This window comes from Anguilla rostrata, chromosome 12 (genome assembly GCF_018555375.3).
Source record: "Anguilla rostrata isolate EN2019 chromosome 12, ASM1855537v3, whole genome shotgun sequence".
Classification (NCBI taxonomy): Eukaryota; Metazoa; Chordata; class Actinopteri; order Anguilliformes; family Anguillidae; genus Anguilla; species Anguilla rostrata.
In genome coordinates this window covers 35,063,858-35,090,953 of record NC_057944.1, presented here as the reverse complement: position 1 = coordinate 35,090,953, position 27,096 = coordinate 35,063,858, and the positions used below count along the sequence as shown (strand labels likewise).

The 27,096-nt window shown below is 36.3% G+C and overlaps 5 protein-coding genes across 5 annotated transcripts; all 5 read right to left on the bottom strand.

Moving 5' to 3' along the window:
* Positions 1-1,215: 1,215 nt before the first annotated feature.
* On the bottom strand, positions 1,216-2,674 carry LOC135236611 (olfactory receptor 1E16-like). Its single transcript, XM_064303077.1, has one exon. The coding sequence runs from the start codon at positions 2,626-2,628 to the stop codon at positions 1,669-1,671; it is 960 nt and encodes a 319-aa protein (XP_064159147.1). The 5' UTR covers positions 2,629-2,674; the 3' UTR covers positions 1,216-1,668.
* A 5,345-nt stretch (positions 2,675-8,019) lies between these two features.
* On the bottom strand, positions 8,020-9,748 carry LOC135236610 (olfactory receptor 52E8-like). Its single transcript, XM_064303076.1, has one exon. It carries the CDS (start codon positions 9,441-9,443, stop codon positions 8,394-8,396), a length of 1,050 nt encoding a protein of 349 aa, XP_064159146.1. The 5' UTR covers positions 9,444-9,748; the 3' UTR covers positions 8,020-8,393.
* A 1,587-nt stretch (positions 9,749-11,335) lies between these two features.
* LOC135236543 (olfactory receptor 52E4-like) lies at positions 11,336-13,156 on the bottom strand. Its single transcript, XM_064303000.1, has 2 exons — positions 12,875-13,156; positions 11,336-12,766 (listed from the first exon to the last, which is right to left on the bottom strand). Exon 2 carries the CDS (start codon positions 12,703-12,705, stop codon positions 11,758-11,760), a length of 948 nt encoding a protein of 315 aa, XP_064159070.1. The 5' UTR covers positions 12,706-12,766; positions 12,875-13,156; the 3' UTR covers positions 11,336-11,757.
* Positions 13,148-15,921, bottom strand: LOC135236542 (olfactory receptor 52E4-like). The gene has a single exon (XM_064302999.1). The coding sequence runs from the start codon at positions 15,761-15,763 to the stop codon at positions 14,798-14,800; it is 966 nt and encodes a 321-aa protein (XP_064159069.1). The 5' UTR covers positions 15,764-15,921; the 3' UTR covers positions 13,148-14,797.
* Positions 15,922-18,299: 2,378 nt separating this feature from the next.
* LOC135236652 (olfactory receptor 52E4-like) lies at positions 18,300-20,534 on the bottom strand. The gene has a single exon (XM_064303139.1). The coding sequence runs from the start codon at positions 20,482-20,484 to the stop codon at positions 19,534-19,536; it is 951 nt and encodes a 316-aa protein (XP_064159209.1). The 5' UTR covers positions 20,485-20,534; the 3' UTR covers positions 18,300-19,533.
* Between the last annotated feature and the right edge of the window lie 6,562 nt (positions 20,535-27,096).

Here is a 27,096-nt window from a genome sequence, read left to right as displayed (position 1 = left end):
ATACATGATTATGTTGTGATTAACAGCAATGCAAAATTTAGAAATTTTGGATAGATTTTGAGACATTGGGTGCACTGCATACTTTTTGCTTCATAGATCTTTAATAGTTCTGCATATCCACTTTTAGATTTCACGCACTTATAGTCAAGGTGTTTTTGATCCAGAACATGTATAGTTGTAACCTGCTATATACATGTAGCAGTCAGTTCGCTGGAGAGGCGAATTGGTCTCAGCTGCGCCGGCTGGTGGAGAGAGCACACGCACCTGGGCTGCGTTAGCTAATCAGCCCAGGTGCTTAAAGGCATGCTGCTCTCAACAGTTCAGGGCAGGGACCGGGAGCTAACACTGAGAGCGCAGTTGTGATTTTCATTTAGTTTTATTTTGAGCACAAAAGAAAAAGAAAGCAATCCTCAGCTGGGATGCTGGAGGAGCTGGACCTGGCCGGGAAGGCGGGTCAGCTACAGAGCAGGGAAATGAAAAGTTGCTGCTCTGTTTTACTTTCTTTTGTCTTTGTTATTTTAGCTTGTTGTTTTAGTTTATTGTGTTTGCCTGGAACCCGTGAGGGGGAAGGGTGAAGTTGTCTATTTTATTTCATGTTTGTGTGGGTGCGCTCTCTCTCTCCATGCGACAGACAACGGTGTTCCCCGGCACAGCTACATCTCCCTCCCCGTGGTGTCACACTGGCATGTGACAATATATATATATATATATATATATATATATATATATATATATATATATATATGCAATCTCTCTGTATTTCATTGCAAACTAAAGAAGAGCAAATTTTTGATACTTTGACAATTGCATTTGTGGCACTTTATTTCTTCCTAAGTTATGAATATAAACTTATTGTAAACTAGAATTGTAAATGGTACAAATGTCCTGCTTCATTTAAGCCATTTTTCAAGTCTCTGTGATGATCACATCTGGAGTTATAAAGCATTACATAAGGTACCCCCTAAATGGGCAAGGATTGGGCAGATTTGGCTTGTGCACAAAGGGGTTAAAAACTCACAATTTAATATGTGTTAGAGTATATTACAATAAGAGCCTGATCCCAGAAATGTTTTTTCTCACTTTGATTTTGTCTTATAAACTCTTAGCAATAAAAAAAAGTGTGTGGCAAGCGTGTGCAAAATCATGAGCACAAACAATTCATTGGCTTTTGACTACTTTATTTGTTGCAAAATGTACTTAACTGATGCATTAATATAGTCACATGAAATTGTCACATTCCTCAAGCTTTTAAAACATTTGTAGATAAAGTACATTTTGTTATATGAAAAATAACATAGGCTTTCATATGCTGAAGAACAGTAGAGTGAAATTTTGAACTACTGTCAGTCAATATTAAGCTACATCACTCAGGTATTCATTAAGAAAATTGAATACATTATTCATAAACACCAGAATCCAAAAATACAAAAGAAAATCAATATTGCCATATGAAACATTTATATTAGAAGCATTAAGTCTTTTTTGTTTGTTTATTTTGTAAAAATAATCTTAAAATATAATGTTAGAAAAAAGATACAAATCAAGAGTTGTAATGAACAGAGAAGGTATGATTTAAACAGCATTAATCTATACTCACACAAACTGCAGAGTTTGTGATACAGTTAAAATGAGTTTCTGCATTAGCCATTCATTTCTTCATTTGATTAATTATTTCAGTTGTGTTTTTTTTTTTCTTTTCAAAAGTCTTTTTGAGAATTCCTTGACCTCTTCTGTGTTCAGCACATAAATGATTGGGTTCAACATGGGGGGAATGGCATTTGCAAGTGATGTATTGATTATTCTGGCATTGGGGTGAAGAGTACCAGCAGCTGCAGCAATGTAGGTTCCCATTATTGGAAGATAATACACAGCCACCAGCATTAGGTGTGCAGAACAAGTTTTCATGGCTTTGAATCGCCCTTCCCATGAAGCTATTTTAGACAGTGCACCACCAATAAACACATATGAGAGTACAGTCAAAATAAATGGCAAATAAAGAAAAAATGCAATGTTAACAAATGCCATGATGCGATTAACTAGATTGTCATTGCATGCCAATGTGTATATGGGTCCATGGTCACAGAAGTAGCTTTTTACCACAATGGATTTACAAAAGGACAACCTGGTAACTAAAGCCACTGTTGAAATGAGGAAAAGTGAATTATATGCCCACACCACTGTTAATATCACAGTCATTGCTTGCATTGTGATGATGGCATGGTATCTCAGTGGTAAGCATATTGCTACTAATCTATCATAGGCCAGAACAGTAAGAGTGAGAGCTTGCAAACAGGAAAAGAAAAACACAAAAAACATGTTGGCCATGCAAGCATCAAAGGAGATGTATTGTGAATCAAAAAGAAATGTTGCAATTAAATTTGGAATGAGAGCAGTGCTTTCCCCCAAGTCAGCTACAACCAAATTAAAAATGGCCATATACTTTGGGGTGTGAAAACTGCGCTCTATGTATATAATAAAAATGACAAAGGAGTTCCCCAACACAGAGACCCCAAAAACAAAACACAAAAAAACATAGTAGTATTTGGCATGGGGTACATTATAAAAACCATTGATGAAAAAAAATGGGGGATGCACAAAAGTTGTATTTAGAGAGTGGATGGAATTCATGGAGGAGATGGAAGTCAGATTTTTTTGTCTTTTCTTTCCTGTGTTCTTGGCCTGTAAATCAAAGAAAACCATGTAATCTATAATCTAAATTACTTTTAATGCAATCATTTTATTTTAAAATTCTGAAAATATTTACGATTACATGGACATTACTAACTAGGGTCCTACAAATCATTTCTTTACCATCACATTATTTGTCCAGCTGTTTACATAAATCTCCTTTCTTGCCATAGACAAAAGGAGTCTAACTTTTTAGGTCTAGTACTGAACGTGGTCCCGATTAAGCAAAGTCTATCAATGGCAACAATGCCCAACTAACAATATCTGCCAGTCACTATCTGTTTGTGACGACATGTGAATGGCAATGAAAGTTTTTTCTGTGTCTTCATTTACTTTTAGGCTATTTATTTCACATTTTCTAAAACTTTTTTGAAAGTGAAAAACTGTATCCTTCTTAAAACCATCTACATGTAATTTAAATGTGTGTCTTGGTCAAAAACACTGCACTTACAAACCCACCTATTCCTTGTACATCACTTTGGATAAAACCTTCTGCTAAATAAATGTAATGTAATGTGTCTACAGTGAGCTCCATAATGTTTGGGGGAAATACCTTTTTTTTTCTTGATTTGACTCTGTACTCCACTTTTCTTTGACTTTCAGTAGCACTGGTCTACCTGTTGACAAACACCAATAACATACTTCAAAGGTACTGAAAAGCCAACAGTAAATTCAATACTAGATACTTAAATTTCTCTTATACCTGCTCAAAACAAGCCATTGGGCAGGTGGAGGTTTATGTATAATAAGTGTTGTCATTTCTACATGGTGAAACCAAAATTCATTTTTAAAAAAATACCCTTTTATAAAACCTGCACTTTAACCACATTTGAATTGTTTCATTAAAAATCTAAAATTGTGGAATACTGCACCAAATCAAGAAAAAAAAAATTCCAAACAATATGGAGCTCATTGTATGATACATGCTGGTAAGTGCTAGGGCAGAGATGGTGTGCTTTCGCTATGGAAAAAAACACCATCTAGGTAGACATATATAAGGAGAAGTAAGGGTGTCGGTTTTGCCATTTAACCACTAAAACAAAAGATCAATCCAATGACAAAAAAAAAAAAAAAAAACCTTTTTAAAAGAGGACAGATGCTAAGTTATTTACTCACCACAATCACCAAAGTAGAGAATGAGGTGAAAAGGTTTTCTCCAGTTTGTTCACCCAAGTTGCATATTTACAGTACAGGAACAATGACTCCTTTTATACATCTTGCTCTGGGGTTTTCTGTACGTGTGCCATGTTAATGAATCTGGGGAACTCATTAACTACAGTAACTTTGTCAATGCAATAGCTTTGTCTACAAACAGGGTTAGTTACCAGAATCCGATGCCATCTTCCCTAGTTTACTGAACAAGTGCATTGTAATTTCAGGATAGGAAAGCAAACTAGTGGTTATGGAATTTGGTATGTAACTAAGAGATTGGAGGTTTAAATCCAAGATGAGGCACTGCCATCATACCCTTGAGATAAAGACAGGATCTCATCTCTCTCTGTAGCTTTCTCTGCTTTCCACCCGTCTGAATGAAATGGGAAAAGTACATATTGAAAAACTGAGTTTTGAATTCTCCTGTAATTTCAGCATTGTCAACACTTCATGTCAATAAATACATTGTTTTTATCCTGAGTTTCATTTGTCTTTCATACTGTGAAATCCAGCCAGAAATTAGATTTTTCTTAGAGACTCTTAACAACTAAGATATCTTTTTGTGTGCACGACAGACTCTTCTTATTTTGAATTGAAACATTAAGTAAAGATGGGATTAACTATTGTTTGCTTCGAGTTTCAAAAATATTTCCAGAGAAAGTACCCCCCCCCCCCCCCCCCCCCAAAAAAAAAAAAAAAAAAATGTTTTCATATATTCAAGACTAAAACTGAAAGGGCACTTTTTTTAGTTAATTTTGTTATATCACTAAGTTATTCATAAAGCATTTTGAATGTGTAACAAACTACACTACTCTTAAAAGACACAAGAATAGAATGCTAAAATTCTAACTGAATCTGTATTTCCATAAGCAACATTTGTTGATTCATCACATTTAAACATTAACGGCTAGATTTATGGACATAATATTCACAGAGCAAATTGCTTGCTTAGTCTTTGTATTCTTCATTATCTACCAAATGTTTAGTTTTAGTGGCCATGTGTCCACACTTTGACAAATTAGGTGACTATTGATAGTACATTTTCTTCAATGTCTTTGTGTTTTGACCTAAAATATTAAATAAAGATGGCATTAACTATTGATTGCCTAATATTTCTAAAATATTTCCAGAGAAAGTACTTTCCCCTTATAGCATGTAAAAAATACCATGTCTCCATATTTTTAAGACTCACACTGTAAAGGCACGTCCAGTACTGTTGGCAGTTAATTTTGTAACCAAATCACCCCTTTCAAATCGACTAACCGACTAGTAGGCGCAGTAGGTTGCAATCAGACGATTTGATAGCACTAGCTAGCACTAAAGTTCAGTCAGAGTTCTGAGTGACAGATTGCACAGTGGGGCTTTTCCACATTACACTCGGACCTCTACTTACGTAACAGTTAATCTCATAATTATACAGTGCCTAATCCTTTTCTCTATTTTCTGCCCTGTGGTTTCTTCGCCCCCCCCCCCCCCCCGAATTTTCGGACCTCTCCAGTTTCATCTGTATCTTGGTTCAGCCCATGCCACGACGCACCCTGACTTAATTGCATATTAATAAGCTTGCTCCGCCTATTTTGCCAACTAGTTTAACTACCTTTGGCTGTGACAGGTCAAACCCATCCAGAAAGCAATTTAAAAACAAACCCATATATTTATTATAAACTACAAACTAACACGCAAACTACAACAAACAAAAACCCACAAAACCAAAACGATCGTCACACAAAACGCAAACCACAACCAGGCAAGCAGAGGCTGGGGACGTAACAATCATTCTTCATGTCTTAAATGCTACAGTATAATCAAATAGCAACATATAAATCGCCAATTTGCCAGAATGTAGCTGCTTTTTGGTGGCTCAGGCCTGGTTTTTTGCCGAATCGTTTATTTTTTGTATTTCCACTGTAAAGCATATTTGTGAGAGTGTCTCTATAAAATTTAATTTAATTGGTGGCAACCCCCTGGCAGGTCAGGGGAGTAGTATCGGTTTTGCACAGTATACCCCTTCCATAGATACTGACACTATTCAAACTGAACACTGCATGCGTTTTAATGTATATTAACTTGTTGGTGCAACCCTTTAGTGACCATGACGCCAGCATCCTGAGATTGGTCAACTCATATTTTCAGTGCTACTGCAACCAAACTATGAGCTGAAAACACAAACTCTGTGTTCTGGCTTGTCAATTAGTGGACAATTCAGGACAACTATGCCGAAGACGGAGTTTCTAAGCGCCACCATTGTCCTGCCGGTAGTCCATTTACCAAGCACCCCCTCCCTACACCCCCAACGCATGACACACTGGACAATAGTGTTTATCTGGGCATTCATAAAAATATTTTTTCACCACTAAAAACTTGTATTCCACCATACCAACAAGATAAACCCAACAATAGCCATAAGAATAAGCTTTCTAACAATGTATAACATCTAATTGTACTTTTGGAATAGCATTTTATAGCCCAGCGTAACCGAAAGGTTTGTGTAATCATCGCGGCCTTACACATTCACTCTGTGGTGGCAGTAAAAGACACTGCACCTGGCAAAACATTATCGATCAGTTTAGTCTTTTTTGGAAAATATTATTTGTGAGAACTTCTGAGCGTGGCTCAGGTACATGCTTGCTGATAGACCTAGCTGATACTGTTTTCCTGACTAAGTCAGAAGAGGAGAACGACAGCATGGATTCTCCGTCCCTGTCTCTATCTACTGAACACAGATGAGTATGTAAATGTTACTGCTCAAAATATTTTGGTTATGTACATTATTTTTTAAATGTAGTGTCTTTAAATAGGTTGCTGATAATGAGGATATTTCACACTGTAACTGAAGCGTTCGTTGGTAGCTCAATCGTTGGCTCAGCAGGGTTTGTCTTTCATGCTCCGGATGTGACATGAGCTGGAACATTGCCAAAACATGGTGTTTTGGAATACTGTTTTAATGTTGTCCCATCCCCATACAAGAAAACATTACATACTGTAGAGTATAGAAAAACAAACAAGAGTTAATGATGAGACATTTAGGTACTATGCCACATTGTGTGATAATGTTTTTGCATTATTTTAATCTGATATCAATGTTTCATCATAAACCTTCATAAGGGGTACATTTATATGATTTATAATGGACAAAAAGCATTTTGTTCATTTTGGAGAGCTCTTGATATGTTTCTGGACCCCTAGATATTTTAGACTGTTTTGATAATGATGCAAAAGTGAGTCAAAACAGTTGATTTGCTGTGAAATACATGATTATGTTGTGATTAACAGCAATGCAAAATTTAGAAATTTTGGATAGATTTTGAGACATTGGTTGCACTGCTTACTTTTTGCTTCATAGATCTTTAATAGTTCTGCATATCCACTTTTAGATTTTACGCACTTATAGTCAAGGTGTTTTTGACTTATAGTCAAGAACATGTATAGTTTAACCTGCTATATATATATGTAGCAGTCAGTTCGCCGGAGAGGCTGGTGGAGAGAGCACACGCACCTGGGCTGCGTTAGCTAATCAGCCCAGGTGCTTAAAGGCATGCTGCTCTCAACAGTTCAGGGCCGAGACCGGGAGCTAACACTGAGAGCGCAGTTATGATTTTAATTTAGTTTTATTTTGAGCACAAAAGAAAAAGAAAGCAATCCTCAGCTGGGATGCTGGAGGAGCTGGACCTGGCCGGGAAGGCGGGTCAGCTACAGAGCAGGGAAATGAAAAGTTGCTGCTCTGTTTTACTTTCTTTTGTCTTTGTTATTTTAGAATTCTAGAATTGTAAATGGTACAAATGTCCTGCTTCATTTAAGCCATTTTTCAAGTCTCTGTGATGATCACATCTGGAGTTATAAAGCATTACATAAGGTACCCCCTAAATGGGCAAGGATTGGGTAGATTTGGCTTGTGCACAAAGGGGTTAAAAACTCACAATTTAATATGTGTTAGAGTATATTACAATAAGAGCCTGATCCCAGAAATGTTTTTTCTCACTTTGATTTTGTCTTATAAACTCTTAGCAATAAAAAAAAGTGTGTGGCAAGCATGTGCAAAATCATGAGCACAAACAATTAATTGGCTTTTGACTATTTTATTTGTTGCAAAATGTACTTAACTGATGCATTAATATAGTCACATTTAATTGACACGTTCTTCAAGCTTTTAAAACATTTGTAGACAAAGTACATTCTGTTATATGAAAAATAACATAGGCTTTCATATGCTGAAGAACAGTAGAGTAAAATTTTGAACTACTGTCAGTTAATATTAAGCTACATCACTCAAGTATTCATTAAGAAAATTGAATACATTATTCATAAACACCAGAATCCAAAAATCCAAAAGTAAATCAATATTGCCATATGAAACATTTATATTAAAAGCATTAAGTCTTTTTTTGTTTGTTTGTTTTGTAAAAATAATCTGAAAATATAATGTTAGAAAAAAGATACAAACCAAGAGTTGGAATGAACACAGAAGATATGATTTAAATAGCATTAATCTATACTCACACAAACTGCAGAGTTTGTGATACAGTTAAAAGGAGAGTTTCTGCATTAGCCATTCATTACTTCATTTGATTAATTATTTCAGTTGTGTTTTTTTCTTTTCTATTCAAAAGTCTTTTTGAGAATTCCTTGACCTCTTCTGTGTTCAGCACATAAATGATTGGGTTCAACAGGGGGGGAATGGCATTTGCAAGTGATGTATTGATTATTCTGGCATTGGGGTGAAGAGTACCAGCTGCTGCAGCAATGTAGGTTCCCATTATTGGAAGATAATACACAGCCACCAGCATTAGGTGTGCAGAGCAAGTTTTTATGGCTTTAAATCGCCCTTCCCATGAAGCTAATTTAAACAGTGCACCACCAATAAACACATATGAGAGTACAGTCAAAATAAATGGCAAATAAAGAAAAAAAGCAATGTTTAGCTTTGCCATGATATAGTTTACAAGATTATCATTGCATGACAATGTGTATATGGGTCCATGGTCACAGAAGTAGCTTTTTACCACAATGGATTTACAAAAAGACAACCTGGTAACTAAAGCCACTGTTGAAATGAGGAAAAGTGAATTATATGCCCACACCACTGTTAATATCACAGTCATTGCTTGCATTGTGATGATGGCATGGTATCTCAGTGGTAAGCATATTGCCACTAATCTATCATAGGCCAGAACAGTAAGAGTGAGAGCTTGCAAACAGGAAAAGAAAAACACAAAAAACATGTTTGCCATGCAAGCATCAAAGGAGATGTACTGGGAATTGAAAAGAAATGTTGCAATTAAATTCGGAATGAGAGCAGTGCTTTCCCCCAAGTCAGCTACAGCCAAATTAAAAATGGCCATATACTTTGGGGTGTGAAAACTGCGCTCTATGTATATAATAAAAATGACAAAGGAGTTCCCCAACACAGAGACCCCAAAAACAAAACACAAAAAAACATAGTAGTATTTGGCATGGGGTACATTATAAAAGCCATTGATGAAAAAAAATGAGGGACGCACAAAAGTTGTATTTAGAGAGTGGATGGAATTCATGGAGGCCATGGAAGTCTGATTTTTTTGTCTTTTCTTTCCTGTCTTCTTGGCCTGTAAATCAAAGAAAACCATGTAATCTATATGACTCAATTACTTTTAATGCAATCATTTTATTTTAAAATTCTGAAAATATTTACGATTACATGGACATTACTAACTAGGGTCCTACAAATCATTTCTTTACCATCACATTATTTGTCCAGCTGTTTATATAAATCTCCTATCTTGCCATAGACAAAAGGAGTCTAACTTTTTAGGTCAAGTACTGAACGTGGTCCCGATTAAGCAAACAAATTAATCAACACCATGAAGTAAAGTCTATCAATGGCAACAATGCCCAACTAACAATATCTGCCAGTCACTATCTGTTTGTGACATGACATGTGAATGGCAATGAAAGTTTTTTTCTGTGTCTTCATTTACTTTTAGGCTATTTATTTCACATTTTCTGTATCCTTCTTAAAACCATCTACATGTAATTTAAATGTGTGTCTTGGTCAAAAACATTGCACTTACAAACCCTCCTATTCCTTGTACATCACTTTGGATAAAACCTTCTGCTAAATAAATGTAATGTAATGTGTATACAGTGAGCTCCATAATGTTTGGGGAAAATACCTTTTTTTTTCTTGATTTGACTCTGTACTCCACTCTTTTCAATTCACAATCAAACAATATTGTACAATATAAAGTGCACATTCTATATTTCAAAGGGTTATTTTTATGCCTTGGACCTTTTCCCCTTATTTTGCTGCCTCATAATGGTTTCTTTGACTTTCAGTAGCACTGGTCTACCTGTTGACAAACACCAATAACATACTTCAAAGGTACTGAAAAGCCTACAGTAAATTCAAGACTAGATACTTAAAGCTCTCTTATACCTGCTCAAAACAAGCCATTGGGCAGGTGGAGGTTTATGTATAATAAGTGTTGTCATTTCTACATGGTGAAACCAAAATTCATTTAAAAAAATACCCTTTTATAAAACCTGCACTTTAACCACGTTTGAATTGTTTCATTACAAATCTAAAATTGTGGAATACTGCACCAAATCAAGAAAAAGAAATTCCAAACAATATGGAGCTCATTGTATGATACATGCTGGTAAGTGCTAGGGCAGAGATGGTGTGCTTTCACTGTGGAAAAAAAACACCATCTAGGTAGACATATATAAGGAGAAGTAAGGGTGTCGGTTTTGCCATTTAACCACTAAAACAAAAGATCAATTCAATGACAAAAAAAAAAAAAAACATTTTAAAAGAGGACAGATGCTAAGTTATTTACTCACCACAATCACCAAAGTAGAGAATGAGGTGAAAAGGTTTTCTCCAGTTTGTTCACCCAAGTTGCATATTTACAGTACAGGAACAATGACTCCTTTTATACATCTTGCTCTGGGGTTTTCTGTACGTGTGCCATGTTAATGAATCTGGGGAACTCATTAACTACAGTAACTTTGTCAATGCAATAGCTTTGTCTACAAACAGGGTTAGTTACCAGAAACCGATGCCATCTTCCCTAGTTTACTGAACAAGTGCATTTTAATTTCAGGATAGGAAAGCAAACTAGTGGTTATGGAATTTGATATGTAACTAAGAGATTGGAGGTTTAAATCCAAGATGAGGCACTGCCATCATACCCTTGAGCAAAAGACAGGATCTCATCTCTCTCTGTAGCTTTCTCTGCTTTCCACCCGTCTGAATGAAATGGAAAAAGTACATATTGAAAAATTGAGTTTTGAATTTCCCTGTCATTTCTGCATTGTTAGGAGACTATTGATAGTACATTTTCTTCAATGTCTTTGTGTTTTGACCTAAAATATTAAATAAAGATGGCATTAACTATTGATTGCCTAATATTTCTAAAATATTTCCAGAGAAAGTACTTTCCCCTTACAGCATGTAAAAAATACCATGTCTCCATATTTTTAAGACTCACACTGTAGGCACGTCCAGTACTGTTGGCAGTTAATTTTGTTACATCACTTATGAGTCATTTATAAAGCAAATGGAACGTGTAAATAGTACAGTATTCACAGACAACACAAGAAGAGAAAACAAATATTCAAAAGTGAATAAATATTGCCATGAGAAATTTTTGTAATTCATCACTCTTAAAAATTGAGATTTTTAAAATGAATTCAATGGAAATTTATTATTTTACAAAACATCAACCAAGACTTAGCAGACTAAAACTGATGATTTTCTCTTTTGAAAAGTTTTATTTTTGAGAATTTCATCACATCTTCTGTGTTCAAAAGAGGGTAAGAAATTCTTGTCTCTATCTCTGATTTCACAGATTGCAGAGTTACAGTAATACAGTTCCTGCAATATCAATGCATTGCTTTATTTTTATTTTTTAAAATATTTATGTTGTGGTTACTTGTTTATCTTTTGAAAAGTTTTTTTGAGAATTCCTTAACTTCTTCTGTGTTCAGCACATAAATGATTGGGTTCATCATGGGGATAATGGCCTTTGCAAATGATGTACTCATGATCCTGACATTAGGGTGAATGGTAGAAGCTAATGCAGAAACGTAGGTGTACAGTATTGGAAGGTAATACACAGCCACCAGAATTAGGTGTGCAGAGCAAGTCTTCATGGCTTTAAGTCTCCCTTCCCATGAAGCTATTTTAAACAGTGCACGAGCAATGAACACATATGACAGTACCGTAAAAATAAAGGGTACATAAAATAGTAATACTATGACGACAATTGCAAAGTTGCGATTAACATTATAGTCATTGCATGCCAAAGCGGCTGTTGGCCCATGATCACAGAAGAAGCTTTTTACCACAATGGATTTACAAAAGGACAACCTGGTACTAACCAACAACACCATTAAAATCAGTAAAAATGAATCATATGCCCACACCACTGTTAATATCACTGTCATTGCTGGCATTGTGATGATGGCATGGTATCTCAGTGGCAAGCATATTGCCACCAATCTATCATAGGCCAGAACGGCAAGAGTGAGAGACTGTAAGCAGGTAAAAAAATACACAAAAAACATGTTTGCCATGCAAGCGTCAAAGGAGATGTATTGTGAATCAAAAAGAAACATTGCAATTAAATTTGGAATAAGAGCAGTGCTTTCACCCAAGTCAGCTAGAGACAAATTAAAAACAGCCATATACTTTGGGGTGTGAAAACTGCGCTCTTTGTATATACTAAACATGACAAAGGAGTTCCCCAACACAGAGACCACAAAAACGAAACACAAAAAAACATAGTAGTATTTGGCATGGGGCATGCTCAAACCACTGATGAAAAAAAATGGGGGATGCACTAAATCTGCATTTAGAGAGAAGGTGGAATTCGTGGAGTTCATTGCTAATGGTTTTAACTCTGATTTTGTGTCTGTGCTCTGCTTTTTTCTTGTTTTCCTTTCCCTGTAAGTGAAAAATGTAAGCTGAATAATTCAATTGCATGTAATACACTTGATATATGTTTATATTCTGACAATATAAAAGGAGAAGAATGGTAATGAAATTACTCACCACAATCACCTAATCAGAGAATGAGGGAAATGGTGTCCTCTAGTTTGTTCAACCTGCATGGTGTCATTTTTACACCAGAGGAACATTGACTCTCCTTTTATACATTTTGCTCTGGGGTTTTCTGTATGTTTGCCATGGTAATCAACCTGGGGAATTCATTAACTACACTAACTCTGTCGATCAGGTTGATCTGCCGACGCAGATTTCTCTTTAGTTATGAGTGTCTGATTCGTTTATAGATTGGGGGGAAAGCCCCTGGTTGCAGATGTGAATGTACCAGTGGCGTCGCTAGGGGTGGGCATCCGGGGCTGAAGCCTCGGAAGTTTTTCGTCCAGCCCCGGACCTTTTGACACCAAAAAAATATTTTTTATTTTTTTATTTTTTATTTTGACACCCGAAAAAAAGAGATACAGCACCAAATATCATTCATTTAATGGAGCCCTGGTGTAAACAAATCACCCCTTTCAAACCGAGCATTAAGTAACCTAACCGACTAGTAGGCGCAGTAGGTTGCAATCAGACGATTTGATAGCACTAGCTAGCACTAAAGTTCAGTCACAGAGTTCTGAGTGACAGATTGACAGTTCCGCTTGTCTGACAAACGCACGCAGACGACGCAGTACGCAGGGTTCCGTAGACGGGTCCGAACATTTCTCATTCAGTAACGTTTAGTGTCAGTGAACTGTCTGAAACGATGGATATCCGCGGATTTTTGAAGAAAATATCGAGTCAGGTTGTTGAGGAGGAGATTCAGGAGAATAATGATGAGATTGAGAATGTAACTAACGTTGCAGCGGATGTCGAGAGCCAGTCAGCAGCCGGAGAGTGCAGAGCAGCTAGCTTCAGGTATGTGCAGGGCAGCGCAGGGTTGATGACACTGGCTGTATGCAGCTAATTGTGATAAACTAAAATTAGGCTATTAGCGAGCTAAAATAAGATTTAGAAGTGTAACGTAACGTCAGCAAAATAATTATTCGTGATGCCAGCTCAGTAACGTTAGTATGGCTAACGTTAGATAACAACGTTAACTAACTAGCTAACGTAACTGGCTGGCTAAACCAGCTAACGTTGTTAGCTATGTATTCTTTCTAGCTTGCCTGCCCAGTGCCTTGCCAGTTTACATGCTAGTAGTATGAAAGATATTTTTTAAAAGCCATTACATATCATCACTCAGAGCTGCATAGGATAAGCAGCTAGGTAGTTAGCTAGCTATCCATGGCTAGTATTTTGTTTATTAATTTAGTTACAGTATACCTTATACATATTCTGGAAAATAAGTGTGTTTGTGTAGCCAGTTAAATTGAATCACGTAGCTATTTACTCTGTTAGTGTGTTTCTCTACTGTAACATAACCAGTTACATTAATTATGTAACTACATCTAGCTGTCTTAATTCTGCTTTTCAATATATCCACATACATATTACATTCATTCAACATTATAGGGATATTATGGGATTAACTATCGCTTGCCTCAGGTTTCAAAAATATTTGCAGAGCATACTTATGCCAAAAGATAATATCTCCATTTGTCTATGGAAATAACATCTCCAGTCTATAGGTTCTGTTGTATAGGCAGTTCATTTTCTTACATTATTACCAAGTCATTTATTAAGCAAATTGCATGGGCAAAAGACTACTTTTTTAACATGCAAAAATTCTAAATGGAATCAATATTGTCATAAGCAACATTTATAATTCATCACACTACATGCATTAAGCTTTTTAAAAAATAAATAATATAATAAAATTTTAAAGTCTTTCGCAAAATATTTGAACCAATAATTAGCGGACTGAAAAATAATGTTTTTCAGTGTTCAAAAGAGGTCAAGAAATTCTTAACCCATGCTTCTACCTCTATGCAGAGTATGTGATACAGTAAAAAGAGTTCCTATAATATCGATTCATTCAGTTATTTTAATTATTTATTTCTGTTGTGTTTTTTTTTTTCTTCTGAAAAGTTTTTTTATGAATTCTTTGAACTCTTCAGTGTTCAGCACATAAATGATTGGGTTCATCATGGGGGTAATGGCCTTTGAAAATGATGTATTCATTATCCTGACATTAGGCTGGATGGGAAAAAATAGTCCAGCCATGTAGATACTCAGTATCGGCATATAATATATAGCCACCATTATTAGGTGTGCAGAACAAGTCTTAATGGCTTTAAATCTCCCTTCCCATGAAGCTATTTTGAACAGTGCACCAGAAATAAACACATAAGATAGTACAGTCAAAAAAAAGGGCACATAAAGTAATAATATCATGTTAATAATTCCCATGATTATATTGACATGATTGTTATTGCATGCCATGCGGAATATGGGTCCATGATCACAGAAGTAGCTTTCTACCACAATGGATTTACAAAAGGACAACCTGGGAACCAAAGACACCATTAAAATCAGTAAAACTGAATCATATGCCCACACCACTGTTAATATCACAGCCATTGCTTGCATTGTGATGATGGCATGGTATCTCAGTGGCAAGCATATTGCCACCAATCTATCATAGGCCAGAACGGTAAGAGTTAGGGACTGCAAAGAGGAAAAGAAATACACAAAAAACATGTTGGCCAAGCAAGCGTCAAAGGAGATGTATTGTGAATCAAAAAGAAACATTGCAATTAAATTTGGAATAAGAGCAGTGCTTTCAGCCAAGTCAGCTACAACCAAATTAAAGACAGCCATATACTTTGGGGTGTGAAAACTGGCCTCTTTGTGTATACTAAACATGACAAATGAGTTCCCCAACACAGAGACCACAAATACGAAACACAAAAAGACATAGTAGTATTTGGCATGGGGCATGCTCAAACCACTGATGAAAAAAAATGGGGGATGCACTAAAGTTGCATTTAGAGAGAAGGTGGAATTTGCAGAGTTCATAGCTGATTTTAACTCTGATTTTGTCTCTTTGCTCTGCTTTTTTCTTGTTTTTCTTGCCCTGTAAGTGAAAGAAAGTAAGCTGAATAATTCAATTGCATGTAATACACTTGATTTATATTTAAATTCTGAAAATATTTAAGGTTTCAGGAACATGACTACTTAGTATCCTACAAATGATTATTTATCATCACAGACTGATCAACTACTGAATTTTGCACTGAGAATTCAAATACAATAGTGGATGAAACAGTATGTGAAGTCTAACAATAGCGACAATATCCGACTAACAATATCACCAAATTACTATCTGTAGCATGATGTTGTAGCACGTGGTAAAAATGCAAAGAAACTAAGTAAAAGAAACTCATTGTGTCTTCATGCGCTTTTAAAGTACCTAGATCACATTTTATAGAACTTTCTCAAAAGTTAAAACTCCAAGAATCCAACTACTTGAAAATTTTAAATTTCATAAAATATACAGCAAATATGAAATGGTATGAATGTGATTCCTGTGCAAGAACACTTCACAAATTGAAAAAAAATGATATAAATGATGTATAGAGATAAATGCATGATTTTATTTGATTGTAATCATATACATATGTTGGAGGGAAAAAAAACATGATCTTGGGTAGATATCTCCAAAGTTAGATCAGGCAAGGGTATTGGTTTAACCATTAAAGAAAGATCATTCTAATGCTGAAAATTGTGATCTTACAAATAATACCATCTTAAACGGAGAAGAATGGTAATTAAATTACTCACCCCAGTCAGCTAATCAGAGAATGAGACAAATGGTGTCCTCCAGTTTGTTCAACCTGGTTTCATTTTTACAGTACAGGAACATTAACTCTCCTTTTATACATCTTGCACGGGGGGTTTTCTGTATGTTTGCCATGGAAATGAACCTGGGGAACTCATTAACTACAGTAACTCTGTCAATAGAAAAAAATCCAAAGAGAATCCGTACTGCAATCAGCAACATTTGTGACACATCACATTTAGACATTTAGGGCCAGATTTACTTACGTAACATTCACAGTCTAAATTGTGGGCTGACGAGGTGTATATTGGTCACTAATCACATTTTGTGTATAAAGCAGAGTTTAAAATGCACAGTTAAAAAAACTCCCGTCCAGTGTGTTGAATGTCTTCACTGGATGTGGAGAAATTGTTGCATCTTCCCCCACTACAGACAGTGCAAGACAAAATGCGGACTGCAATGTAAATGCTGTGTAGAAGTTGTGTAAGTCACTCTGGATAAGAGCGTCTGCTACTGTAAATGCCTGCAACGTAATGTAATTCAGTGGCAGGGAAATCTCCCCCTTCCCCCCAGTCAGTTTCACAATTTGTTCAGTTAGCCTAAACTATGAGTTTGAGTTTACAGTACAGTAACACTGCCATCAGTGTTAAAGTTCAATTTTGTTTGACATTTGCTATTTTTTGCTATGGTCAGTTATTTAATATTGTTAAATGCGTTCCACTCTTCCATTAGGAATCGATTATACAATAGTATCGGAACCAATAAAACTTTAAAATCTCGCAAATATGACTTAAATCTCAGAAATACGACTTTTAGATCTCAGAAATACAACTTTTAAATCTCGGAAATAGAAGAGTAATATCGCAAAAATGACTTTAAAAATTTATATTTCCTCGTTTAAATCTCAGATATTGGGGGGGGAAGACTGCGTTTTGGCCCTATCCATCTTCGGTAATAAAGATACGCTGTTTTTTTTCCCTTCACATTCGATTATTAATTTTCACACTCAAAAGTATTTTTATTTTTCTATTCAAATATTGAACCATCATTTGACAGTTTAGTGTGTGTGTGCACGTGTGCTTTTGTGTGTATGGGGAGGGGTAGTAGATTGGAGAAGTAAGGAAAAGGAATCGGGTCAAAATAGCTCTGTAATGTGGCCTCAGAGGAAAGAAGGAGATATTGAGAATAGACTTCTTGTTGCTTAGTTATTAATGGTCATAGTACATTTTTTAAATTCTAGGTTGTCAAACATCAGAGCTATCGGTTGTATGAGTAATTTAGCCTTTCCAGTTTAGGAATATGATTTATTTATTTATTTTTTGCTATGGTCAGTGAGAGTCGACAAGTTTCAGTGCTGGAAAGTCCCATGAAAAATAGTCTCCTTTGAGTGCATTGTGTCCTGTGTAGTGCTTTATACTGTATGAGTAGTGCATCAGGGTTGGAAGAACATCTAAAATGTGTTGAGACATATGAAGGTCCAGAATTCTGAAGAGGTGGCATTGTCATTGTTATGATTTTCCCTGGTCTTATTTTGTTTTATAAAAATTTCCAATTGCCGTTGTCATTATTTCTTTGTAACAGCGCAACACATTTTAAGTTACTTAGCTACAGGTTTACTGGGAAATTAAAACTGGGCCATAATAATTATTTATTTAGGCAACATTTTATTGAACTGTTGATTGATGACATTTTGAGCTAATTTCTCTTATTTATGAGATCCTTACTCTGTATTTCCTACACAAGAGCGTCAGATTCATCTTGACGTTTCTCCGAAGCATGTCCTCATCCTCAGCAGTGGTGGGTCACGGGAACGGGCAGTACACCAGGGTTCAAAGTGCACGGCTCTCACTTGATTACTGATTTTCACTGATTTTCGTTTATCATGCATATACAGGTTTGATCATGTCATGCACCTGACCATGTGTCATGCACCTGGGCACCTGTTCCACTTTTAATTACTTTTATAAACAGTCTGTCGCAGGCCTTTTCTGAAATCAATAAAGCCACATAATCTGAAGTACCGTAGGATGGGTGAAATCCTATTTGACTTTTGCTTACTCTATTTGTTTCTTGAATGAAAGACAATATAATAAAATTTAGGATAATTCAGAATATTTCCCCAGGTTGATCTGTTGACACAGATTTCTCTTTAGATATGAGCGTCTGATTTGTTTATAGATTGGGGGAAAAGCCCCTGGTTCCAGATTTTAATGTACCCTCTAATGCCACAGAATATCAGAAATAGTAAAGCATGCCAAGAAAAGTACAAATTGTGCTATTTTGCAAAAAATATATAAAAATACGTAAAATGAGGAAACAAAAGTTAACAAATAAAATTAAAGACAGATGTGATACAGGTTTTTACGCAACACAGGTTTGGGTTGTTCTTTGATTTGCCTTTTAATTCTTATCTACAGAATGGTGAATTTTAGTGGACATGTATCCACACTATCCCCAATTAAGAATAGATTTATAGTAGATTTCCTTCACTTTGAGTTGCAAAAGAGACTCTGAAACATTAAATACGGATGAGATTAACTATCGCTTGCCTCAGGTTTAAAATATTTTTGCAGAGCATACTTATCCCAAAAGATAACATCTCCATTTGTCTATGGAGATAGCGTCTACAGACTATAGGTTCTGTTGTATAGGCTGTTCATTTTCTTACATCACTGATGAGTAATTTATTAAGCAAATTGCATGTGCAAAAGACTAAATTTTTTTGAACATGCAACAATTCTAAATGGAATCAATATTGTCATAAGCAACATTTGTAATTCATCACACTTCATACATTAAGCTTTTTTAACAAAATGACTAATATAATAAAATTTTAACGTCTTCCGCAAAATATGTGAACCATGAATTAGCGGACCGAAAACTGATGTTCTTCGGTGTTCAAAAGAGATCAAGAAATTCTTAACCCATGCTTCTACCTCTATGCAGAGTATGTGATACAGTAAAAAAGAGTTCCTGTAATATCAATTCATTCAGTTATTTTAATTATTTATTTCTTCTGAAAAGTTTTTTTTATGAATTCTTTGAACTCTTCAGTGTTCAGCACATAAATTATTGGGTTCATCATGGGGGTTATGGCCTTTGCAAATGATGTACTTATTATCCTGACATTGGGCGAAATGGGGAAAAAAAATGCAGCCATGTAGATGCTCAGTATTGGAATATAACATATAGCCACCATTATTAGGTGTGCAGAACAAGTCTTAATGGCTTTAATTCGTCCTTCCCATGAAGCTATTTTAGACAGTGCCCCAGAAATAAACACATACGATAGTACTGTCAAAATAATCGGCAAATAAAGTAATAATATCATGTTAATAATTACCATGATTAAATTGACATGATTGTCATTGCATGCCATGCGGTATATGGGTCCATGATCACAGAAGTAGCTTTCCACCACAATGGATTTACAAAAAGACAACCTGGGAACCAAAGACACCATTAAAATCAGTAAAACTGAATTATATGTCCACACCACTGTTAATATCACAGTCATTGCTGGTATTGTGATGATGGCATGGTATCTCAGTGGCAAGCATATTGCCACCAATCTATCATAGGCCAGAACAGTAAGAGTGAGAGACTGCAAAGAGGAAAAGAAAAACACAAAAAACATGTTGGCCAAGCAAGCGTCAAAGGAGATGTATTGTGAATCAAACAGAAACATTGCAACTACATTCGGAATAAGAGCAGTGCTTTCACCTAAGTCAGCTAGAGCCAAATTAAAAACAGAGAAATACTTTGGGGTGTGAAAACTGCGCTCTGCGTATATACTAAACATGACAAAGGAGTTTCCCAACACCGAGACCACAAAAACAAAGCACAAGAAAATGTAGTAGTATTTAGCATGGGGCATGTTATTCAATCCACTGATGAAAAAAAATGGGGGACGTACAAAAGTTGTATTTAGAGAGAGGGTGATATTCAGGGAGCTCATAGCAGATGTTTTTAATTCTGATTTTATCTCTTTGTTGCTTTGCGTGTGTCTTTCTTCCCTGTAATAAAAAAAACATATAAGGTGAATAACTCAATTGCATTTAATGTTAGTGACTTAATTTCAAATTCTGAGAACATTTAAGATTACATGAATAAAACCTCCTAATGTCCTACAAATCATTTTTTAACATCACATTACTTCTCAAGCAAGTTTTTTAAAATCTTCTTTTTTGCCATGGAGAATGACGGGCCGATTTTTCTCTCAGTTGCTGAGCTTGGCACTGGGCAAGCAAATAAAATTGTCAAAAACAAACATGCGGTAAAGTCTAACAATACCAGCAGTGTCCATCTGCAATATCTATCTGCCAATTACTATCTGTAGCATGAACATGGTAAATGTCTTCACTCTAGTGTTTCTTTTGCGCCTCTACATCATGAAACCTATGCACTTGTTGTACGTCGCTCTGGATAAGAGCGTCTGCTAAATGCCTATAATGTAATAATGTAATGTAATGTAAATGCCAAAGAAAACTCAGTAAAAGAAACCATGTCATTGTGTCTTCTACTTCTTTTTTCACATTTTCTAAAAGTTTCTCCTGTCCCCATAAAACCTAAAAACTACATGTAATTCTGATGTGTGTCACACACACTCTGTTTTTGTAAATGTAGTCTCCTCCATTTATGCCAGTGTGCACTTTATATATTTGTGTGCACACTGGCATGAAAAGTGTGCACTGTATATATTTCTAACAGGTCTGGTCGCACTGTACAGTTTTACACATATTACACATAACCTCACCATGATTATGGTTTATTTTTATTTGTGCAGGTTACCAAGAATCAAATTTAGCAATCAGCATGAATGAATGAAATAAGGACACTATACACATATGTTCATTGTTTTCATCAGATTTGGAATAATTTTTCATGCAATCCTAAATAGGATTAAAATTATTTGTAATATACAGCAAAATATGAAGTGGCATGAATGTGATTCCTGTGACAGAACACATCACAATTAGCTAATTATTAAACTTTATATATAAATATAAAGTTTATATATAAGTATGTATATATGAATACTTTAAAGAAGATAAAAAGATCTAAGGTAGACATCTCCAGACCTAAAGGCCATTATATTATCAATCCAATGGTGAAAAATCATTGGATTGATAATATAACAAATAATACCATGTTAAAAGGGGAAGATTGGGAATTAAATTACTCACCACGATCACCAATGTTGAGAATATGGAAAAACGTTTGTCTAGTTTGTTCAACCTCGTTTCATATTTACAGTAGAGGAAGACTGACTCTCCTTTTATACATCTTGCTCTGGGGTTTTCTGTATGTTTGCCATGGTAATCAACCTGGGGAACTCATTAACTACAGCAACTATGTCAGTGCAATTTTTTGTTCATTGAACAAAACAAAAAAAGGATCAGATCATATCTTACATAATTTTGTGAACAAGTAGGCCTACATTTTAATTTCAAGGCAGCATAGTAGACTAGTGTTTCTGCAACTGGATTTGTTACTAACAGATTGCGGGTTTAAATCCAAGATGAGGGTCAGCTATTATACAGTACCATTGAGTTATGAATTTCCCGGCCATGCCAGTATTGTCAACACTTTGAGTAAATTAAACATACTTTTCATCCAGAATTTCGTGCTGTGAAAAAAAAGCTTGTGTAAAGCTACATAATTTGACCTCTTACAAAGTAAATGGTTCACAGGCAGGTAAATCCACAAGCACTGACATATGCACACCTATTAGCTAAACAGTGTAATACATAATAGCTTATGTTTTCAGAACATACATGAATGTGTACAGCAGTGATTTCCAAATTATGGGTGGCTACCCCCTGGCAGGTCAGCAGAGTTGTGTCAGTTATTCATCGTATACTCCTTCCATAGATACCGACACTATTCAAACTAAACACCGCATGTGTTTTTAAAAAGCTCAAAATTTAACATAGTGCCCTGCGGAGTTATTGGCACCCTCAAACGATATGAGCAAAAATGCTGGTATCAAACGTTTTCTGTGCTGAGCAATATCAGAAAGTCATAATGTTTTATTTTGATAACGTTGCTCAGCGGAAGAAAAAAAAACGAACGCAAAATTATTTTGGGTCATAATTATTGGTACCCCTGCATTTGGTATTTTGTGCACCCTCCATTTGTCAAGAAAACAACTCAGAGTCTTCGCTTATAATGCACTGATTCTTGATAGCTGAGACAATACAGGTTTCAAATCCAAAAAGAAAATAATAATAATAATTCAGCACTTGATGAATTTGCAATGGATATATTTGTCGACATTTAGTAGGTTTCAGCTACTAAACCATGTAAAGCAACAGGGTTCTTACTTATACATCTATCCATCCATTATCTATACCCATTTATCCTGGGCAGGGTCGTCAGGGTGTTGGGGCCTATAACCAGCATGCACTGGGTGGGAGGTAGGCATACACCCTGGACAGGCTGCCAATATATTGCAGAGAACTCACACCATTCACTCACCTCATACCTAAGGGCAATTTAGAGTATCCAAATAGCCTACCTGCATGTCTTTGGACTGTGGGAGGAACCACTGGTCATCAATGACCCAAAATATAGCCTATTACTAAAGCAGACAATAAGTTTTTCGGTGCCAAATAGTGGAATTTTCTTGACCGTCCAAACCAATTACCCATCCTGAATCCAATTGAACATGCTTTTCACTTGCTGAAGACAAGACTGAAGGCAAAACACCCAAAAAACAAGTAAGAACTAAAGATTTACAGAGTATCACCAGGGAAGATATCCTGTGTCTGGTGAAGTCTAAATGGGTAGAAGACTTCCGGCAGTATTGAAATGCAAAGGATTCGCAACCAAGCACAGAATATGATGACTTTATTTCAGATTATCTATTTGTGATTTTAATAATTTGTCCAATTACTTTTGTTTCCATAAAATGGTGGACTATAAGAAGGGCTTTAATTCCTACACTGATCACCTGATATGGATGTAAATTCCCCCAAATTAAAGCTGACATTCTGCACAGTAAACTCATATTCCTTGTTTCATTTCAAATCCAGTGTTCTGAAGTACATAGCCAAAACAACAAAAAACTGTCACTTTATACATACACACACACACATATTAGGACACATTGCAATCTATGTTCTTTTACTTCAGACTTTAGTACACCATTGGTTTGTTTATTATCAGCCTGAGTTATCAATAGATCCTTTGTTCCTCTGCAATGACATCAGAATTTTACTGTTGCCCAGAGAAACCTACTGCCATCATGTCCTCTAACCACTCATCTGTCAGACACAATTCTCCAGCTCAGGTGTGAAGCTCTTAATTGAGAGCTGCTAATGAAGGCTTGGTTTGGCCCAAGGGGACATCCTTCTCAAGTAATTACACCTGTGAGAATTACACTGTCAAGGCTTGTACTGGTTACTGTAAACATCCAGTCAGAATGCAAGAGGCAAGCGTGCAGTCCATGTACACAAACAAACACAAAAACATACAAGTGTGTCAACTTCAAAGCTCTAAAGGCCTTGTGTTTTTCCATAGCCATTTGCAGAGATGTGGGACACTAGGAAAACTGTTTTTTAGTGAATTCCCTATCACTAGACCAATCACTCACAGATTTGCAGCTTTAGTGACCTGACCTATGACCAATCATACACAACAAAGCATTGCACCCAAACAGGATCAAAATATGAAATTGTATCAGCTGGCCCTCAGATAAACAGACTATATTTGTGTAAACAGGTTTAGAAAAGATAGCTGATGGCCACATGGACAGAAATTGGGGAATGAGTGTACCCGGATGTATCACACTACTGGAATCAGGGCAGCTTTTCACCGTGTTGCCTGGATATATAAACGTGTAAAAAAGTTTTAGAAACTTGTCAAACTGTTTTTCTGAAGAAATAAACACTTGCATTTGACTGAATGATATTTCTAATAAGCATTTTTCACATAAATCTCCAGTAGTTTTAGCAAGCTTAATTCTTGTAGCCTTTTGTCTTTGAGGTAATACAATCAACTGGCTTCTGAATAAGGTAATAATATATATATATATATATATATATATATATACATATATATGTGTGTGTGTATCAGTCTATCTTAACATGATGTATACTGCAGAAATGATCGTTATACTTTCAGCTACTGAAAGTAGCTGACCTTCTGAAACACTTCTGAAACAGTTCCTTGTTAGTTAGGTTGGCCTCCATTTCAACATGCAAATCCCTCCAGCAAATAATAATTATTCACCAGTGGTTTCAGAACTCAGCTTGCTCCCTGGGCATTATTGTCCTATTGAGCTATTAATTGAATAATGAGCTTTTAATTGAATAATGGCTTGGTGTAATGCTCTAGAGGGATAAAACAGCAGGAGTAAACACACAGATAATACTACGGGTAAACAAACCCAGATTTGTTCAAACTGAACTGCGGATCCTGCGCGTATGATAGAATATGCAGATACTATCATTAAGACAGGTGATTTAGTTTTAATTTGTGTTTCAGTGATAATGGTCTTTAGAATCATCACCCAGGCTGGAGCCACTAAAAACGTAAAAATAAACCGACAACTTATGTTGCTTTTTGGTGCTGATAGTACAGGCCGTGAATGACATGCCACATGTTGTTAATCACAAAAATATATATATCACCACAGTTTAATCAGTCTATCCCAGTCACTGTGTAGCAGGGTTTTTCAGGGTATTTACAATGCAATGAGAAAACATTATGGTGCCCCCCTTCACGGCACAATAATGTTTTGGACTAATGGCTTCACAGGTGTTTCTGATTAGTAAGGTGGGTTCAGTTGCTACCTGCGGGTAAAAGAGAGCTTTCAGTATCTAGTCTTGATTCTAGGCTTTAAATTGCCAATGGAGACTGAATTCAATTAATGACAATTATTATTTAAAACCAAAGGACTTCAGTTGAAGTACAGGATGAAGTAGCAGTGTTGTTTTGGAGAATTCCACTTTAAAATAAAAAGTTATTTCATGAAAATAACAAGGCGCTACAGTGAATGTATTCAAATCTCTAACAGTGACACGTATGGTGTCTCTCATGCAGTAGGTCCGCAGGTCTGAGCTGACGAGCGTGGGCCATTCTCAGTGGTGCAGTTACCCCATCCCTCTCCTCAGAGGCCTATGGAAAGCTGTCAACACATCGTTAGGCGCACTCAATTAGCAGCATCACACTCCTGAGCCGCAGATTTGGCCCTGACGAGGGAGGCTTCAGTGGCTTAATGAATGCCCTCTGCCTTTCAGGTGTGACACACAACAGTGTGTCTGTGCCAACACAGACGTTGTGTCACTTGACCTTTTGTCACTGGACATTCCAGGGAATGTAGGCCTACCTTTTTCCCCCCAGAGAAACCTGCCACATAAAACACTACAAAGATCAAGATTTTCTCAAGGCTTTAAAAAATGGCACTGACAGCTTAGCGACATAAACCATGTAAGAATAACATCCCATCATGCTTTGTGGCATGTACCATACAAAAATGCTGAGCAGGCAAAGTTGACCTTGATTATGAAACAATATGGCAAGAGGAAAAGATCTAAGTTACTTTGAAAGAGGGTTCATTATTGGGGCACGGATGGCAGAGGAGCTTCAGTCACAAAGGCTGTACAACTGGCTAGTGTTTAAATAGGAACAGTAACTAAAGTGACATCTGCATTGAGATATGTGGGAGACATCAGTAAATAGGGTCAGAAATCGTGGTCGAAAGCACATTCGATGACCGTGACGCTCGTGTATTAGTGTGATATTTAAGGATAAACAGAAGAGCAACTCTTCCTCAGGTGACTGATAATGTCAATGCAGGACGTGATCAGACTGTGTCAGTGAGAACAGACCGTCGACAAGTACATAGAAAGGGATATTATTATATAGTTGCAGCGCATGAACCCCTCTTTACAAAGACGAATGCACATTTGAGAGCTCAGTGGTGCAGAAAAAGTAATATGGTCAGATGGGTCATCCTTCACCATATTCTCGACAAGTGAGTGAGTGTGGCGTACACCAAGAGAATGGTACAGGCCTGCTTGACCACTACAGTGAGTGGGTGGCTCTGTTATCCTGGCATGGTTTTGGTCCACTTGTCCCCTTAGAGAGAAGGGTCTCTGCAAATCAATACAAAGGCAAAATACAAATACATAGGCCAACCGCTATGGAGGAGGTTTCCTATGGAGAGAGATTAGTATTATTGACAAATGTGTGTATCTCTCTACAGCATTCAGACTCTCCATAGTTACCCACTTGCAATAAGTTTAGGCCATTCTAATTGAAAAAATGCTGCAATGTGCGGGTTAGACTGTATCAGTAAAACATATGTCAGTCAAAATTTCTTTTAAGGTAAGCGGTGACTGAGGTGATTTTAAGATTATAATCAATCAATCTATCAACAAGATCATAGTTTATTCTGTCAATAAGTGACCCAGGGACCCTATACTTGCAACACAGGTTACTTTTTGGCTGGACCGCAACAGCGGGGCCAGCCCTACAAACGCGAATGTCTGTGACTGTGTGATGAAGTTACACCATTGGTCGGCCGAGTTATGAAGTTACACCATTGGTCGGCCGGTCCAGC